An 18,762-nucleotide genomic window follows, 5' to 3' on the forward strand; every position below is an offset into this window, starting at 1 on the left:
ACAGGTTATTAGAACAGACAGGTGCAAATAGGTAACCACTTGCAGATAGTTCAATGTATTGATAGTCTGTGCTAATGCATTGATCTGTGCATATGAAAAGTGAGACGTCTTGCAGAAATACAACAGTTCAAACTCTAACCTTCAGGTCTGTTTATCTTTTGAAAGTTTGCTCTGAGGATTAAAGCCTCTGTCTTCTGTGAGAACAGTCCAAGGGGCAGAAAACATGAGATAAACTTGACACACCTTTGACGCTGAGAGAGGCATTCAATGTATAAGAACTGCAATGAGAGTTTATTCTTTCCAAATACAGTTTTTTGGGAATGTAAACCACAGGCCTGTTGAGACCACACAGGTCTGATGTAATGTATACATGCAGAAGCATTCTTTAAATCTATTTTTATTAGTGTTTTTCACACAGCAGTTGTTCATATTTTAGTTTTTACATTTAAAATGACATACAAAAAGTAACATCACTATGTAGTCACACACACATCATGGCAAAGGTTGTCCATAATAATATGACCGTTGTTTTTGCAATTTAAAGGGGCAGCGGTCATCGTTATTCCGATCCGAAGGAAAATGTGTCCTCTCCACACCACGTCACCAGCAGACTGACAGACAGCCCGCAGTTTCCATTCACAATATTGACAGCCCCCACCCAACCACCACCATCCTACACCCCCACCCCTTCCGCACAGCAGATGCTGTGACGGGCGCCATCATGATGATCTGGGATTTTGCCTGCAGCAGCCGTCAGAGATGCTACAATACTAAGAGATAGGCTGCTAGCTGTAAAGAAATGGACGCATTCAAGCCATGGCACAGCAAAGATGGCCGATTTGAGGGAAAGGTGCTCTACGCATGCGTGAAAGTTGGACCACATCGACATTTTTTGTAAAAACGACACACATCACGGTCTCGAAACGTATCGCATTGCAGCTAAACACATTCTCCATCGAGTAATAAAGAGGTAAAGTGTTTTATAGGGCTAATAAGTTGTGTTTCTAGTGTGTTAAAGCAGCGTCGCTAGCTTAGCGTCCATTTGTAGCTCATTCATATTTTAGAAACGAGCAATACTTCCCACAATCCTGTGCGACGTTACGGTTAGAGCTTTCTACTTGGTTGTCTTTCCCGTGGAACGTCTCTGGCAGCAGGCTGCTGGTAGCTTGACTGTGCAAAGACGGCAAGAAGCGACCGACCGGCGGGGGAGGCAGGCAAGGCAAAGGAAAGGACAGGGGGAGTTTAGGCTGTGTCCCGTATTTGGAATAAGCAAGACTAGACTACAGCTTTGCTCCTGACGTGAAACGAGCTCCTCTGTAACCTTCAAAAGGGACCCGCATTTTTGACGGCTAACTTACTGTCGGGCTGTTGGAACTCTTGAACTAACCGTCGCGTTGAACTGTGAAGAAACTAAAGAGACATTTGGACGAAGAATGGGATTTAAAGAACATATCTGCCAGCACTGAGTTGTGAAAACAAGGGAATATTTTCCAGTTGGATGGAAAATAACTACACTGTCGAAAGGGGACAAATTCAGTAGGGCTCTGTTAACACTGTGCATATTGTATGTCAACTCCCGGGGGAAAAGGGGCAACGATGGCATTTAAGAAGCAAGAAAAGTAACGTTAACGGTAGCTCGCTGGCTAGCCACATAGCTAGCCTAGCAGCTAACTAAGCCTGTGTCGCCCTTCCATTCCTGGAGCAGAGGAGGGGCGCTGGGGCTTTGTAGCATTGCAGATCTGCCTTGCATTTTTGGGTCGCTGCAAGAATGGAGAATCCTAAATATCCAACACAACAACTCAGGGGGATCTGCTGAACCGCGTCGACTCCATTCTTTTCCCATTTCTAACCGAGAGAAGACCTTAAAACTGCCACTTTACGTTGGGATTTGATCAAATCAGCCGGCCCGGGGCAGCCAGGGTCTGTAACTGTGACTACTTATTTTGCCCTGTGGGGATAGCTTTCATAAAATGGGGACGTGCTACATATTTTAGATTCTGGATATTGACAGGGAGACCATGACTTGGCCGGTTTTAACGCCGATTTAGCCCAGGCCAACTTAAAAAGTTGTATTATTTTCGGGACACATTTAAGAACTTCTTTACAGGCCCACTCTGTGCTAGGCCGTTTGCTAATTTCCCCTCCCCATTCCCTTCATCATCATTCATTACTTTAAAAACCCGGAATAATCATGTCGGGAGAGGTGCGTTTGAAGAAGCTGGAGAAGCTGATCCTGGATGGCCCGGCTCAGTCTGTCGGCCAGTGCCTGAGTGTGGAAACACTGCTGGATATCCTGGTGTGCCTCTACGATGAGTGCAACAACTCCCCACTCAGAAGAGAGAAAAATATCCTGGAGTTTTTGGAATGGGGTAAGCAGCAAGCCTATTTTTTTTATTTCCTGTTGTTTGGCTCGTGCATTCAGTCTTTTTGTTTTGTTTGTAAGATGATAGGCTCATAATATTGCTGGTACAGTGGCCCTCCCTTCCCCATCACATTCCTTTTATAGTAGCAGTGGGGCTCAGTTGGCCTTCTCACTCCCTAAAGCAAGGACACTTGTTTAATTAAATGTTTTATACAGGAATTACACATGACAGCATGTTGAAGTTACCCATTAAACAGGAGACCATAAACACATGGGAAAGGTGGTACCACATTGTCAAGCAGCATCCACATACACAGAAGCACATCAAACTGTAGTGAGGAAGAGCTTAACCAGGCCCTCTCAGAGTTTGATATCAATCCAGGAAAGATCTCATAAAGATGTCTTATCCTCCAGGCTACCATTTAATTCTTAAGAAAAAAGCACTCTTACATAAAGTGGATGCCTTTCTGTCATTGAACCAACCCTCTCAACTACTTTGCATAGCAGTGTGTTTTCCTTTTTTTAAGGGTGTGTATGATGTTGATACCTATCGGTGTGTTATCATTGACATTATTGAAATAAAAAGTGGTCTTTTGTTGCCATTGCAGTGTTTTTGTAACTTTCCCATTCCTGAAGGTTAGATAAAAACAGGCAGGAGGACCTCTCTTTCTGCAAAAATGTTTGAAATGTTTGTGTGTGTGTGTGAGTGACATGGGGGGGGGGGCGCATTTGGTTTGTGCATGAAGCAGGAATGTGTACAACTCACCTTTTTTTTATCTGGCGCAGAGGCCCAGCTAGCTGCCGGAGCATGCCTGGCTGGCCTGCTTGTCTTTTAAAGCCCTGAAAGAAGTGCTGCAGCACTGTGAGGCAACACAGGAGCAAACCACTGCCCTGGATTGAGACAAATGAAGGATACACCAGGCAGTAGGAGGCAGAAGTATAATGTAAAGAAGGAGCAGTTTGGCTTATTTGCTGTCATCTTCTATAATGTCTTTATTTGTGAAACAGCTTCAACAGGCAGCAGTTTGGCCTATTATAGAGTGGCAGTGTGAGACAGACAGGATGGCAGTTAAATCAGTCAAATGGTGGTTGCGTTTTGGCTGCGGCTGCTCAGTTGGTTTACCCCACCAGCCACCATCTGGACAACCTATTCTGTGCTAAATGGAGCTCTTCTGGCTGGTAAAATACTGGAAGTGGGTGGATTTGGTTTCCTTTTGGAGCATCCTGTTTTTTCTTCAATTGTTAGTCCCAAGTTGATCAGCAATGCTGGTGCTAAAAGAACTGGTGCCCTGTGATTGCAAAGTGGTGCCTTCATCCAGACATTTCCCTGTGTTGACACTATAAACTCTGATGGAGCTCGGCCAGACACAACACACAACATGCAGATGTGTACAAGCTGTCACGGTCCCAATGAGGCCCCATGGTGATGCCTGTAATTGCGTTCCACTCTAGAGAGATTTACATGAACATTATCCAGCTTTTTACAATAATATAAATTGTACCTAGTAGTCAATGAAACTGACTCTTTCATCCCCAGAGACTGTAAGGTAGACTGCATTAGTCAATTTTGATTGAAAGAGCAAGATTGGTGATATGAGATATTTTGAAGTGTCACAATTTGAATGTTGGCCAAAAACTCCCGTATGTCTCAAATAGAAAGGCCAAATAGGAGTCTTGATATCATTTGTTCTCCCAAAACATTCTTAAACCGCTTATTAAAGACTCTTATTACAAACAAGAGGTTTCTATTAAATGCAAGATACATTGTTGTTCTTACAAAGTAAGTTAAGTTAACCTTATAGAACTTTACTAGCTTCTGGCATTAGCTAACAGACGTGTACCGTGCTCTTGGTGGAGGGTACCTAGCAAGCTTTAAAAGAAAAAAAATTGATTTCTTTGTTGTTGCTAAAGACAGTCACAGTTGCTAAGAGGTAGACTAAAAACGTTTATTTCGTCTAAATTGTTGATTTAGGGATAGAAGTGTTTGAACATTTGAAAAATTGCCAGAAACACAAAAGTATTCAGGAGCTAGCAACAACAAGTTTAGAACTGGGCAGCACTAATTTGTTGGCATTCTTTGACTATATAACACTGGAGCACATGGGATATACTATTTTCAAAAGTATTTTTCCAGATTATATGTGAGTAGATATAAAATGGAAGCACTCAAGGAGTATTATAGACATCTGTCATGAGTCCCATTCAAGAGATGCTTTGCTCTCTTATTCTTTATTGAGTAGGACATGACAAAGTTATTAACCACTATAAGCAAAAACTCCCAAGGGATGTTTTATCAGGGCTAACTGAGATACATTTAAGAAAAACAGTTTAAAGGGATCATTTTGGAACATGGGAACGCAGATACCACTTTTCATATTTGTTTTATGTGATTTGAATCATGATGCATTATCACAGTAAACACATTTTGGGATATTATGTGCCTTATCACTTTACAAAAACAGAAAGCCATAGATTACCAGATATAAGAGCAGTAATAGAAGGAAATGAGATGTCCATTGGGCGGTAAGGGAAGCAATGACTTGCTGTTGCGTGGTTTTTGCATTTTGATGATGCAGTCCAAATGTAGCAGACCGCACCTTTTGTGGTGTAACTATCCACAAAAATATGGTATAACTGAGGTCAAGTCTTGTCTTGTTTGTGTGAAAGAAAAATCTCGCTTCATGCAACACTTTATTTTTTTTGTGTTTGGACAATTACTAGCTAAATGTTAGCTGAGGAAGTGATATAACACCACTCCGACCCGTGTTTATACTTACAACAGAGCCAGAGAGTGCACATGACAACTGCAGCCTATAAGGAACAGATTGGATCAGACGGATGGCGTTAACTATACTCAAAACATAGTTTAATCTTACGCACAGAAAAATAGTTCAAGATGGGCCCCATGAAACCTAAAACCTCTTCGACTTGTGAGTGATCTGCCTTTATCATCCGCTCAGAGGCTGCAGTTCTGACAGGAAAGATGTTACCTGTGTACCTTTTTGCTACAGAGGCACAACCAGGACAAAGGTTAAGCGATGTTCTCCTTTCGTCCTGAGAATGTACATGTGCCAGACAAGAACATTTGTTTTGGAGTTTTGCTTTTCTTCTTGTTTGGTGACCTCATTGCAGCTGAAATGGAGACCCCTATATGACCTGCAGCCCTAAGAGAAATGAACACGGGAAAGTACACTGTATCCCGACTCCTCACACAGCAGTTACTATGTCTATTAATTACAACAGCTCTTACAAGTTATGTCAACATCTTCCTTTTTTGTAATTTTATCAGATGTTTGCATTTGTAATGTTTCTTTATTTACTGCAAATGCCAATGGAGGCTTAATGAAGTTAAATAAGACATATAATGCTAGTTTTTATGTTCATATTTATATTTTGTATTTATATCAGTTGCAATGTGTTGGAGCGCTAGCCAATGACAGCACAAGTGTTAAGTAGTGATGTCACTCTCTTACAGAAGTAAACAAAGGAGTCCAATGGAGGAGTTTCATACAGAGAAACTCCCTATGGAGGGAACAGGATTTACAGACCATTTACATGCACAAAAACCTATATAACACAGGGCCCCTTTTTTAATAGGAAGGTTTAGCATCACTCCTCGAAGAATATGATAAATAATAATTAGGGCTGTCAGTCGATTAAAATATTTAATCGCGATTAATCGCATGATTGTCCATAGTTAATCGCGATTAATCGCACATTTTTTATCTGTTCTAAATGTACCTTAGAGGGATATTTTTCAAGTTTTTAATACTCATATCAACATATGAGTGGACAACTATGCTTTATATGTTTGTTTATTATCATTTGAACAATGACAAATATTCTCATGAATATTAAACACAACAACCTCTGAACATTACAAATATTCGCCTCAATTCAACCTGGAACCTCTCTCATACAATAATACGTGTGTGTGTGTGTGTGTGTGTGTGTGTGTGTGTGTGTGTGTGTGTGTGTGTGTGTGTGTGTGTGTGTGTGTGTGTGTGTGTGTGTGTGTGTGTGTGTGTGTGTGTGTGTGTGTGATGTGTGTGTGTGTGTGTGTGTGTGTGTGTGTGTGTGTGTGTGTGTGTGTGTGTGTGTGTGTGTGTGTGTGTGTGTGTGTGTGTGTGTGTGTGTGTGTGTGTGTGTGTTGTGTGTGTGTGTGTGTGTGTGTGTGTGTGTGTGTGTGGTGTGTGTGTGTGTGTGTGTGTGTGTGTGTGTGTGTGTGTGTGTGTGTGTGTGTGTGTGTGTGTGTGTGTGTGTGTGTGTGTGTGTGTGTGTGTGTGTGTGTGTGTGTGTGTGTGTGTGTGTGTGTGTGTGTGTGTGTGTGTGTGTGTGTGTGTGTGTGTGTGTGTGTGTGTGTGTGTGTGTGGTGTGTGTGTGTGTGTGTGTGTGTGTGTGTGTGTGTGTGTGTGTGTGTGTGTGTGTGTGTGTGGTGTGTGTGTGTGTGTGTGTGTGTGTGTGTGTGTGTGTGTGTGTGTGTGTGTGTGTGTGTGTGTGTGTGTGTGTGTGTGTGTGTGTGTGTGTGTGTGTGTGTGTGTGTGTGTGTGTGTGTCGTTTGGAGCTATGTGCAGCTCAAGGCATATATGCTCGAACGGGAGCTGCAATCATGTTGCGCGTACTATCCGTGCTGAGTGAGCTGACTTTTCGTACAATGTCCCACTGTCTGGCTACCTGCATAAAGTCAAGTGCTCGGCGCAGTTGTCGGCGAAATGTAATTGAAACAGCTCCTTATATCCGTTAGCGCAGCTAGCTAGCACCGGATGCTAACAACAACACGTAAGGTGTGCCTCGCTCGCGCGAGTCGCGCCACACACACACACACACACACACACACACACACACACACACATACATACACACATACATACACACATACATACATACATACATACACACACCCTCCCGATGGCCAGTCCGGGCCTGCCGGTGAGCGTGGAAGTGTGGTCTGCCACAAGCGGGCAGCAGGAACGGGGCTGTCAGCATCAGCTTGTACAGTAGATGGTATTTTAAACTCGATGCGCTCTGAAACTACGGCGGCCGAGGACAAAAAATACACATGCGTTAATCGCGTTAAAATAATTAGTGGCGTTAATTTTTTTTTGCGTTAGCGCGTTATTAACGCGTTAACTTGACAGCCCTAATAATAATCAATTGTCAGTCAGGAAGTGAATAATGAATGTATAAGCATTAGGGGTGTAACGGTATCCGTATTCGTCCCGTACCGTCACGGTTCGGACGTCACGGTTCGGACGTCACGGTTCGGACGTCACGGTTCGGTGCATGCAGTCACGCGACGAATACCCCTTTTTTTTAACGAGTGGGGAAAAAAGTCTGTCATTCAGGGCAGTATCCATTACACTATAGATAATCCAGGGGGCGGTATTGCGCCTGAAAGCTGTTTGCCAGCCGCCCTTAAACAACAAACGAAGAAGAAGAAGAAGAAAACACAACAAAACGAACAAAATACAAGAAGAAGAAAAGTTAGTATGGCGAGTTCAGATAACACACAGGAGCTAGAAGACCCACCTGCTTCTTTTAAATCAGCTGTGTGGGAACATTTCGGGTGGTGGATCGGACGAGGATGGTGTGCCGGGCGTTGTTCGACAGCGGTGCGGTATGCTAATGGTAACACACGCCAAACATGCTAAATCATATCAGAAGGCATCACCCAGATTTGGCAATCACCGGAGCCCGGCAAAAGACAACAGCAGTTCAGCAGCTCATCCCCGCTGTTTTTAAGAAGCCAATAGACATGAAAGCCGAGAGACCAAAAGAAATAACGGAAGCTTTTGGCATATGTTTTTCAACTGCTATGCACCCTTATGCAATAGTGGAGGACCCCGGCTTTTATTGACTGTAATTTGAAAGTGATTGAAACACTATCTTATTTATTTTTGTAATATTTTCAAGACATTCTTTTTAGTTTTACAGCTTATTGAACCTTTTTGTTTGACATCAGCCATTATAGATAATACAGCCATCTGAGTGTCTGTGGTTTGTTTTTAACTGTGTAATAAAGTTAATTATTCAACATTTTAGAGTTCCTTATTTTTTAAACTGAAACTTGCACTACTGTTCAAAATAAATAAAAAACAAACCTGGAATTATGCATTTGGGATTTTTTTTCTTCTTTTTCTTGTTGTACCGAACCCGTACCGAACCGTGACCCCCAAACCGAGGTACATACCGAACCGTGAATGCTGTGAACCGTTACACCCCTAATAAGCATGATTCTTTTTAGTTCCTCTTTGATCCATGGTCATGTGGTGGGATTTAAGTGTTTCAGTATATTTCTGCACCAACAATGAATATTTATTTTATATCGGATTTCAAACTGACTTAATCCTCATCTCTATTTATTAGTTTAGCCGCTTTTTGGATGTCTTCTGTGTTCAGGGATTTTAGGTTTGCATCCATTTGTCATAGATATCCTGTTTTCCTACATTTCTCCCTCATTTCCTGCTTTTTGTTTTGTCCTGATCCCCCTCCCTGTTTGGGGAAACGGATTGCCGGGCAGCTGTAGAAAGCGGGCAGCCATGCCAGGCCCCAGTTGGCAAACATGGGGGGAGGGCACCTAACCTTTTCTCAATCCACACTGAATGTTAGCCTGCAGTGGCCAGCTGTTCAGCTGCAGCTGATGGTGCTCCACCCTGAAAGGCTTTCATTGGCAGCATGCCTCACACACGGCTCACAGTGGAGAGACACACACACACACACACACACACACAAAACTTCTTATTGTGTTTTAGCCTAACTAATCTATCTCAGAGTTCACCGCCTACAGTCCCTCCCTGTTATTCCCCCTAAATGAACAGACCAGAGGAGCTACGCTGCACCTATAAGAATTTGAGTTGTGTTGATTCCAAAGAAGAATTTTTGTGTCACATGGTTTTAAATTCTGCTCGGAGGCCATTTCACCCCACCAAGAACTAACAAGGCTAGTGTGCAAGGCTTGCACTTTAAACCTCTGGCTGCATACTGACGGTGCAGTTATAAACATGCATTTAGATCAGTGTAAGCTAACTGATAGCAGCTGCAGAAACATCAGTCATCTTGCACTGTTTGATAAAGCCTGTTTAGGCAGCGGTAAACCAGGCAGGACATTATTTATTTGTTTAGCTATGTTGGATATTAAAGATACAATGGAATGATGATTGTGAAGCATTGTTTTATTGTCCGGAATGGGTTTATGATTCTAATAAATCCATAAAGACATGAAGTCACTTACATTCTGCTGGTAAGAATTGTTGATTAGATAGATTGCAAGGCAAGGCAAGTTTATCTATATTGCACATTTCTACAACAGGGCAATTCAAAGGGCTTTACAAAAACATTAAGAAATAGTGGAAAAACACTTTTAAATACAATTAAAAATAGTTATTAAAAAGCCAAGAGAATTCAAAGTAAAACAAGCTGAAATAGGTATAAAATACAAACATGTTACAGTGTAGTATAAAATATGAATAGTTGTTTGATTTAATAAAAGGCAGCTGCAAACAGAATAGAATATGCAAAAGTTTGAATGTCATATTTTATAAATCAATCCTTAAATGTGAAAGATGGCAGGGAAAAACATATTGGCATCACTGGCAGTCTGTGTCAAGTCAGCAGAAGATTGATTCATTCATTCAATTCTAATGTCAATATTAGTTTGGGACTTTTAGATCCTGTGCGGGCTGGACTTCTATCAGGACATCCTTGTCAACCCTCTTGTTGTTCTGCTGTTTCCTGTCTGGGCACAGAGGACAGGAAGTAACCACAAGGACTTGGTGAGCTAGTCCGGACCTAGCGGGTACATGATGTCACACCAGGAAGTGGGACAGCTGTATCTCATTGTGTCATTGTGTGTTCTGTGGCCCACTTGTGTCCAACTTATTGGAGTTGTTGGGAAGGTGTGAGGTCACTAGCTTGTTTATTTCCTTGCTGGTTGAATCCACTTTCACACTAACTTGTATACAGTCCGTTGGCTCATTTGAACATCTATGCTCTTTCAATCCTTTCACACACATAGGACACACACAAAGCCTTTGCCATTGTCCTGAGTGGCCTCGAAAACAATCAGACATACAGAGGGGCCCATACAGATCCTCTCCTGGTGTCCGCTACTATTCCACAGGAGTTGAGTATCCCAAAGGGAGCAGTCCGCCACCCACTGCCACTTTATTATGCTCTTCTCCTCTGCATTTCCCTTAATTAAGCCAGCGGCATTCTAAACAAGCAAGGAACAAATGATCTAAGTAATTCATTTACAGAAGATCAGTTAGTAATCAATAGTACGGTAGACATGTCAATGTTTTGTAATCAAATCAACTACATATTTTGCTCAACCCATTTAACCAGATAAAAAAACTCTTTGAAACTCGAACCTTCAATGTAAAGCCTAGAAGCTCAGACAATTATCAGGGTTACTTTCTCTCAATCTTTGTGAAGCTCTTTGAAAAGCCACAGAAGACATACTCCACATGAATAGAGTGGTGCAGGAGTTAGTCCTAAAACCCGGAAATGAGTTGGCATCTTACCACAAGCACTACCCTCGTCTAGAAGTTAGCTGGTTTCTTTTAGCGTGTTTTTGGTTAGATACCTGAAATAAGGTCTGTGGTTAAAGGTTGTGTAAAAGGTTGCTAATAAGTGATTTAATGAGACTACTAAACCTCATCAAGCTGAACATTAGCCACCTTTAGCGTAGCGATGGTCATGTACAGCCATGCGGTGTAGTTTCTCTATAGCTTAACGTTAGTATTTTACATCTACCAATTGCGTTTATTCATATTCTTAAAAAAGCATAAAAGTGGTGTTAACTGGTGGAAGTACATACCATAAATGTGTGTTTGCCTAAGATATTATTTTCTGCAATATTCAGAAATCCAATTCATTGCTTTTAGTCAAGGGAACCCTTGACATGTTAACTTTTGCGTCAGCCTACACAAATTCATCATCACTGCAACACTATACTATAATCAGTAAAACAACTCATAGCTGTTAGATACCAACGGCAAAATAAAGCTTTCTTATCTACCAATGCATTGTTTTGGACCTTTAGGATAATGCATATGAAATTTCGCATGGCCTTTGCAGCATCTGGGCATTTCACAGATGGCCTTTAAAACATGAAGTCAATCTGTCTGGGAGCTTTGTAGGCAGAGAAATGCCTGCTGCTAATTGTGATGTGTCATCACAAAGTGGCAGGGGAAGGGTTGGCTTCCTTTCTTCATGTCCCAGAGGACACACTGTAGCCCAGGTCATTAGCCAGCCTTGCAGGACCCTTGGGATCTGACTCCAAATGGCCTCTCCCCCCTCCCCTTTCCTTTTTTCTTCACCTTCACTTCCTTTCATCCTCCCCTCTCTTTTTTCCTTTCTACCTTAGTCCTCCCCTGCAGTGCCTCTCTGCTCAGCTGTCTGTCCATCACTTCTGCCAACGTTGAAGACCAAATGAAAATGAACCTGCTTGGTTGGCTCATTGTAATGTAGTGTGTATTTTTCTACTGCAGCTTCTTTTCAAAATCTGTTCTTCTGTAGGTGGATCTTTTTTGAGCATGAAGTTCAAGCCACAGGCTCTAGCAAAAGTTGTGTTGTGAATTATGAATTTTTATGACTCATCATCACTTATAAAGTGTACACTTTCATCTGTATCTATGCCACTCTAACCTAGGACTAAGAAATATATTGATATCTTTATATGAGATTAGATATTGTCTTACATTTTGGATATCGTATTATTGGAAGTGTTGTCTTCTGCTTTTAAAGGCTGCAGATGGAATTTTCTGTATTTAACAGATTAACCCACCTTTACCTATTTGGTTAATATGAACACAATACTGGTTATTTATCAAAATTCTTATTGTGTAAACATTCTGTGAACGCATCAATGGTAAACACTTCAATATTGTCACATTATACATCGATTACGAGATATTTGTTCCAAAATATCCTGATATGATTTTCTTATTGTAGCCCATTTAACCCCATTTAGCCAGCGCTTTTATTCCAGGTCTTGTAGTGGATATCAAGCTTCTGGCATTAACATGCACAATGAGTTTCATGTCTGGGAAATTCCAAGAGACTAAAGTGCTATTTATAAAATGATTTATAAGAGTCTCGTTCTGTACATAATAGGTTGCGTTAACCGAATATTTTCCGTCTATGACGTTTTATTTTTGACAATGACGGAAAATCTGAAAGCCGCCCGTCATTTTGACAGATTAGAACAAACTCAGAACAGCGCCAAAGTTTCCGCGCAGCGGGGCTCCGGTGTTATGCCGTGTTATTATGCATGCCCTCCCAAGAGGAAATGATATCGCTTCCAAACCTAACTTTGCCGTACGCTTTACGCTGCGCGCGCTCCCGCGAGGTGCAGTGGGCATGCATAACACGGCGCTAACAGTTCACGAGCGAGTGTGCGTCCCCCGTCCCCCCGGCAGAGTTGTGTACCGGCCGACGGGTTATAATGGATTTTGATGACGCGCAGCGAAAAAGTGTAGCGCAACCTCTGGTACATATTGAAGAACAAAAAGTTGGTCCTCTTACCTTATAATGACACTTAAACTCAGATTATCTTTTCAGCTGGCAGCCAAGTCTAATGACAAACACACTTACAGATGAACCCCACAGTCAAAGCAATAATGCTTTCTTGGTTTGAGAAGGCTGCGTTTCCCCTCCACTCTTTGACCAACTGCAATGGTGCTTGAGTGTTGTTTCTTCCCATATTCACACTAGATTTGGATAGTGTATCAATGAAGTGGAATGTATGCACTGTGGTCCTCTGAGCAAGATGTAAGGTAAAACGTGCTCAAAACTCCCTTTCTTTTTTCATAAAACTGTAGAGAATCCATAGTAATTACAGCAGGAGATTAAAGGGATACTTATAAAGCGGGTATAATCAATATTGTGTTAATAACAATGGATCTAAATGACAATGTGTAACAGTAAAAGGGTTCTTTGTAATGACAAACCCACAGGTAGTTATCATCAGACTAAAATCGTTTTAGGATTAATGGTATTGTTCTGGCATTAGTTTTAGGATTTACTCATGGTTTCACTAAATCAGTGCTTATAGGTGAATGAATATTGGACTTAATCCATTTTATCTGCACATTATCAGGAGAATCAGATTATATTACATTACATTACATGTCACTTGTTAGACGCTTTTATCCAAAGCGTCTTACATACTCAATACTGTGGGCAATCCCCACAGGAGCACTTTGGGGTGAAGTGTCTTGCCCAGGGACACAATGACATGCAGACTGCAGTGGCGTTTGAACCTGTGACCCCCTGATCCGAACACCAACCCACTGCACCACACGCCTCCCCCAGATCTGCACATTTTCTGAATTTCGCTTTCGAGCATGTAACAATTAGGAGATTGTCTGTTTCAGAAGTGTTCTCATTTATTGCAAATACTTGGCACCTGGGTAGAGCGAGAAGCTGGCACAAAATGACTTGGATTATACTTTAGTTCTCACAGCTCCTCTTGCTAATATCTGGATCATTTCAGGGGTGCAGTTCATGTGTGAAAGGGGCTTAAAACACTTCAGGTTGCCAATTAACACAACTTCATATTATATTCATATATATTTCACAGACTTCAAAAAGGTTTCCAGAGAAAAACATAATGAAACGCTTTCAAATGCAGCATAATCGTTATTTTTCATCATAACACAAAACCTCAAAAATGATGATACATAGTTGTGTTGATGAATGTCTCATGTATACTACGGATTCTATTATAATCAAATATTCACCAGAAATGTATGTCTTGTGCTTTTGATGTGGAAGGAAGGAACATACCCAATATAAAGAAAAAACGTGATGTTTAACCGCTGTTAAATCTCGGGATTATGGAATTTAAGACTTTGGGCAGCAGCCAGACACACAATTTGGCATCTATACAGTTTCAAGATCCAACTGTGTTCACGAGTATCTAGTAACACATTTTCTTCATTAAGATAAGATGTAAAGGTGGATTTCTTATTTAATATTGGATATATATAACTCAATGTAAATTCAGCTCATTGTGCTTACTCCTATAAATCTATCAGCAATCTATGGGAGTGTGCCTGCTGACGGACCCCCACCGCCTCCCCCAGGATAAAAGCTATTAGCAGCACTTCAAACCGGGGCCCTCAGGAGTCTCGAAACGTTCATAAATAACACAGAAGAAAACTGCAGCAATGGATCTTCTCTGGCCCTTTGTTTTATTCTGGAGTTTTCCTTGTGTTACTCTATCACACGATGATTCTGACATGCAGAGAAATAGTGAGGCTGTTTAGCTAAGCCCTTCTGTGGGGGGTGTTGCCAGGGGATCTTTCACTTTAGGCGTGTACTTGCTGGCCGTAGATTGGTGCAGGGCTTACGTATTTTGTAGGCTACCTGGAAGTTGGCATTGCAAGCGGCTCCAATGACAAAAAGCAAATGGGATTTTTCCATTTGATTTTGGAATATTGTAGAAAAAAAGGATTAACTAGCAAACTAGCATTTTTGATACTTACAGGTTTTGTTCAGCAGGATAATCTCCTCGTATTAATACTCATTTAAAAATGTTGAAGCGTAAATGCCACTGGCAGAAGTACAAATCTACCGTTAGGCTATAAACAACCTACATACACAGTCACATGGCGTAGCTTCACCAACGCTAAGCTAAAAGCGGCTAATGTGTAGCTGGATGACGTTTACTAGTTTCATTTAGTCACTTGTCAGCTCTTGAATAATGCATAGAAGCTTCAAACATTCACGATTGGGGTATCTCCTGTTGTTTTATGTTGTAGAAAGAAAGAAAATCTAATTAAAAAAAAACTGTTGACTAGATAGCAGGAAGTAGCAAAATGTTAGCTCATTTGCGGGTTTTAGGACTCATTCCCTGCACCACTCGATTCTTGCATTATATTTATTTATTTCAGTAATTTATGTTTTATATGTTTTTGGACGTATCGTTGTTGCCATAGGGAATTGCCTCGTGCTGTTTTGGAATGTTCCCATTAGCTCTAGCACGGGACAAGTTAGCATTAACTTGAGATTCTCATTACAACCAGTGAGTCATCCTACTTCAGTACTTGTATTATGTTTGTTGTTAGAGATGATGCTGCTATTCTGCCTTAACCCTCATTTACTAACTTCTATCCTTTGCTGCATTGTTTGAGGTTGCATTTGCGTCACCTTGAATGCATCAAAACTAGTAGAATAACAACATTGAAAACCAAAGCTTATGATTTGCTGGAAGTCTGGAAAAAAAACAGGCAGATCTCTCCAACTTTTAGCCATAACTACTTTATGTCCCTCCCTCTGCATGTGCTGTAGCCAGTGCATCCTCTGGCTGCATTGAGCTGAGGGCTCAGCTGTGTGTGAGAAAAGCGCTGACTCAGGCCACAGCCTCTAATGGCTGGGCGGCCTGTGGAATTTGGAGCAGAGGTGCAATGTTATGGCGCATTTCCACTACAGCGCGGTTTAAGCGTGCTGTGCCGTGCCCGGCCCGTTTTTGGTTGCGTTTCCACTAGGCGTAGTTCCGGCTAGCGGGTACTTTTTCACAGTTTTCTGGCTCTCAATTCGAGGTTCTTTCCGGGCCAACAACCGGGCTGAGTATGCTAAACTAGTGAGAGAATCGCTGGTAACTACAACAAAATGAACATATTTTACCGTGATTTAATTGTAATACACGTTTCAAAATGATGCCGAAGTAACAACATACTGATACCGGTTAGTAAAAACCATGAATTAATGCTTTGACAAGTCTGCAGACAGACGGCAGGCGAAAAACCTTTTTAAAATGCGTGTTTTCTGAATGGAGATCGGCTAAGCTAACGTTGTATATGCTCCGACCGTCCACACTCACAACAACGGCCTATACAGACATAAATAAACCAGCGACTGTATTCACCATGACACAGGCAGTCTGTGGTTTGTACTTGTTTAACTTTTGTCTAGTTTCTGAACATATATGAGGAGCTGTGAGCTCTGAGTGCTAACAGCTAACGGCTGATGTTTGTTTTGTGTTTCGCATTGAAGATGACGTCACGGCTCCGCCTACACTGCGTTAGTAACTATACTAGTAACTATAGTTACTAACGCAGTTCCTAAACTGTAATGGAAACGCAGCATAAAGTGAGCCTGGCCTACCAAGGCCTAACTATACCGTACTAAGCCGTGCGAGGCCCTGCAGTGGAAATGCGCCATTAGAGAGAACAGCAGCTGTTTAGAGGCCAGATCTGCCTCTTTGTCCACTAGTGCAACCCGTCCCTTTCACTCTGTCTGTCTGTTGGTCTGTCTGTCTCTCTGTTGGTCTGTCTGTCAGCTCCTGGTATGTCTCTGTCTGTCATTGTCACTTATGTCGCGTTTCCACTACACGGCCTCGCTCGGTATGGCTGGGCCTCGTTAGGACTGGCTCACTTTATGGCGCATTTCCATTACAGTTTAGGAACTGGGGCAGTATCTATAGTAACGCAGTGTAGGCGGAGCCGTGACGTGATCTTCAGAGGACCCCAGAAAAACAACACAGCCGTTAGCTGTTAGCACTCAGAGCTCACAGCTCCTCATATCTGTTCAGAAACTAGACAAAAGTTAAACAAGTACAAACCACAGACTGCCTGTGTCATGGTGAATACAGTCGCTGCTTTATTTATGTCTGTATAGGCCGTTGTTGTGAGTGTGGACGGTCGGAGCATATACTGCGTTAGCTTAGCCAATCTCCATTTAGAAAACACGCATTTTAAAAGGTTTTTCGCCTGCCGTCTGTCTGCAGACTTGACAAAGCATTAATTCATGGTTTTTACTAACCGGTATCAGTATGTTGTTACTTCGGCATCATTTTGAAACGTGTATTACAATTAAATCACGGTCAAATATGTCCATCTTGTTGTAGTTGTAGCCCCCTTGCCAGCGATTCTCTCTCTAGTTTAGTATACTCAGCCCGACTCAGCCTCGTTGTCTCTGGCCCTAGACCCACGATTTTATGAGGCCAGAAAAACTGTGAATTAGGACCCGCCGGCCGGTACTAGGCCAAGTGGAAACGCAACCAAAGACGGGCCGCTGATGTCACAGCCCTCTTAAACAGGGCTGCGGGCTGTAGTGGAAACGCGCCATAAGATTTCATTGCTCTTGTTTCTGTAATGCCCGACACCGCTTGTCTTGGTCCTCTTTGTCTCAATATCATCCCTCTTTTACCCTCCACTATTCTATCTCTCTCCCTCCTTTATTTCCTCTGATTGCTCTCTCCTCATGTCCTCCCCCTCCCCTTCCTTGCCTCCTGCAGCTCCTCTGCCCCCTCCCAGACTGCTGTATCCCAGCTTTGCCTAGTGACAGAGAGGTTGATGCGCGAATGCATGCAGGTCATGTACCAGTAGTATCATGCCTGTTAGGGTGTATATACATGTCCTTCTTTTGGTATGTTTGCATGCGTATTCTTTGTGTTGGCGCGTGCAAAAGAGGTGCAGAGGCTGAGTCGATCAGACAGCCCAGTCTGACAACACACACACACACACACACACACACACACACACACACACTCACACTCACACTCACACACATGCAGACGTTGATCCCCTGTCATGCTGTCATACTTGTTAAGGGAACTTCAAGCCGAATGAAAGGGTATTTGCCTCATTGAATCTGTTGAGGCTAAGTAAGGACTTCACACTACAGTTGTTAAATGAGCTGCTTAGCAAGACTGTTCAACCAGAACAATGCTGCAGCAAACTACAGGTTACACAAGCATGCTCTTTTAAATCTCAGTTCACTTGGAAAATGTAGGCAAGCACGGTATTTGTCCCCACGTTTTAGATCATATAATAAAAATGAATTACCATCAGTGCATAACGAAAGCATTTGTATACGATTATTTTGCTGACGTATGCCTAGAGTAAAACTCATATCCATAATTAGGCAAATATAACCGCCTATAATAATATATCAGTGATATAATGGCGAGCTTCTCTGCTGCAACATTAGTACCGAGGACAGCCATTGTTATTCAAAACACTTCACAGGCGCTGGTCTTTTGGAATGAAACGGAGTGGATCAAGTTATTTTTAGTGCTGCAGTGTGAGCAGGTCAGCTGGTCTGGGTTCTTATGCCATGTTTCCACTGCATGGTGGGACTCTGCTCAACACCACTCGCAATTGGCATCAGGTGTTTTGCCCCGTTTAGTTTTTCTACTGCAGCCATTACCCCGATATGTAAGTGGGATTTTCAGATGATCTGTGTAGCATCACCAGCGTAAACAGAAGAACTCTTCATGTCGTCAATTGTACGCCCAAGTCTCCGGCAACGTTTTTTAAGCTGCCTTTTTCTCTGTACTGAGTGAATACATTATCTTTGCCGCTATTGAAGTTTGCTTGGCTATTTCAAATTGGGCAGGATTTCCTGTGTTGCCCTTGTGACAAATCTCTCTGACCAATCAGTGGTCTGAT

The 18,762-nt window shown here is 42.2% G+C and overlaps 1 protein-coding gene across 4 annotated transcripts in view; it reads left to right on the forward strand.

Moving 5' to 3' along the window:
• The first annotated feature begins 1,168 nt into the window (after window positions 1–1,168).
• The window catches only part of cdc42bpab (CDC42 binding protein kinase alpha (DMPK-like) b), a 90,410-nt gene continuing 72,816 nt past the window's right edge, over window positions 1,169–18,762 (forward strand). For 2 of the 4 annotated variants that reach the window (XM_034150353.1, XM_034150354.1), the window contains exon 1: window positions 1,169–2,369. In XM_034150353.1, coding sequence (XP_034006244.1) covers window positions 2,192–2,369 — 178 coding nt within the window. In that variant the 5' untranslated portion in view covers window positions 1,169–2,191. The remainder of the gene's footprint in view (window positions 2,370–18,762) is intronic. The other 2 variants (XM_034150355.1, XM_034150356.1) reach the window with 1 other exon arrangement.

The sequence above is a fragment of the Trematomus bernacchii genome, unplaced genomic scaffold, assembly GCF_902827165.1.
Source record: "Trematomus bernacchii unplaced genomic scaffold, fTreBer1.1, whole genome shotgun sequence".
Lineage (NCBI taxonomy): Eukaryota > Metazoa > Chordata > Actinopteri > Perciformes > Nototheniidae > Trematomus > Trematomus bernacchii.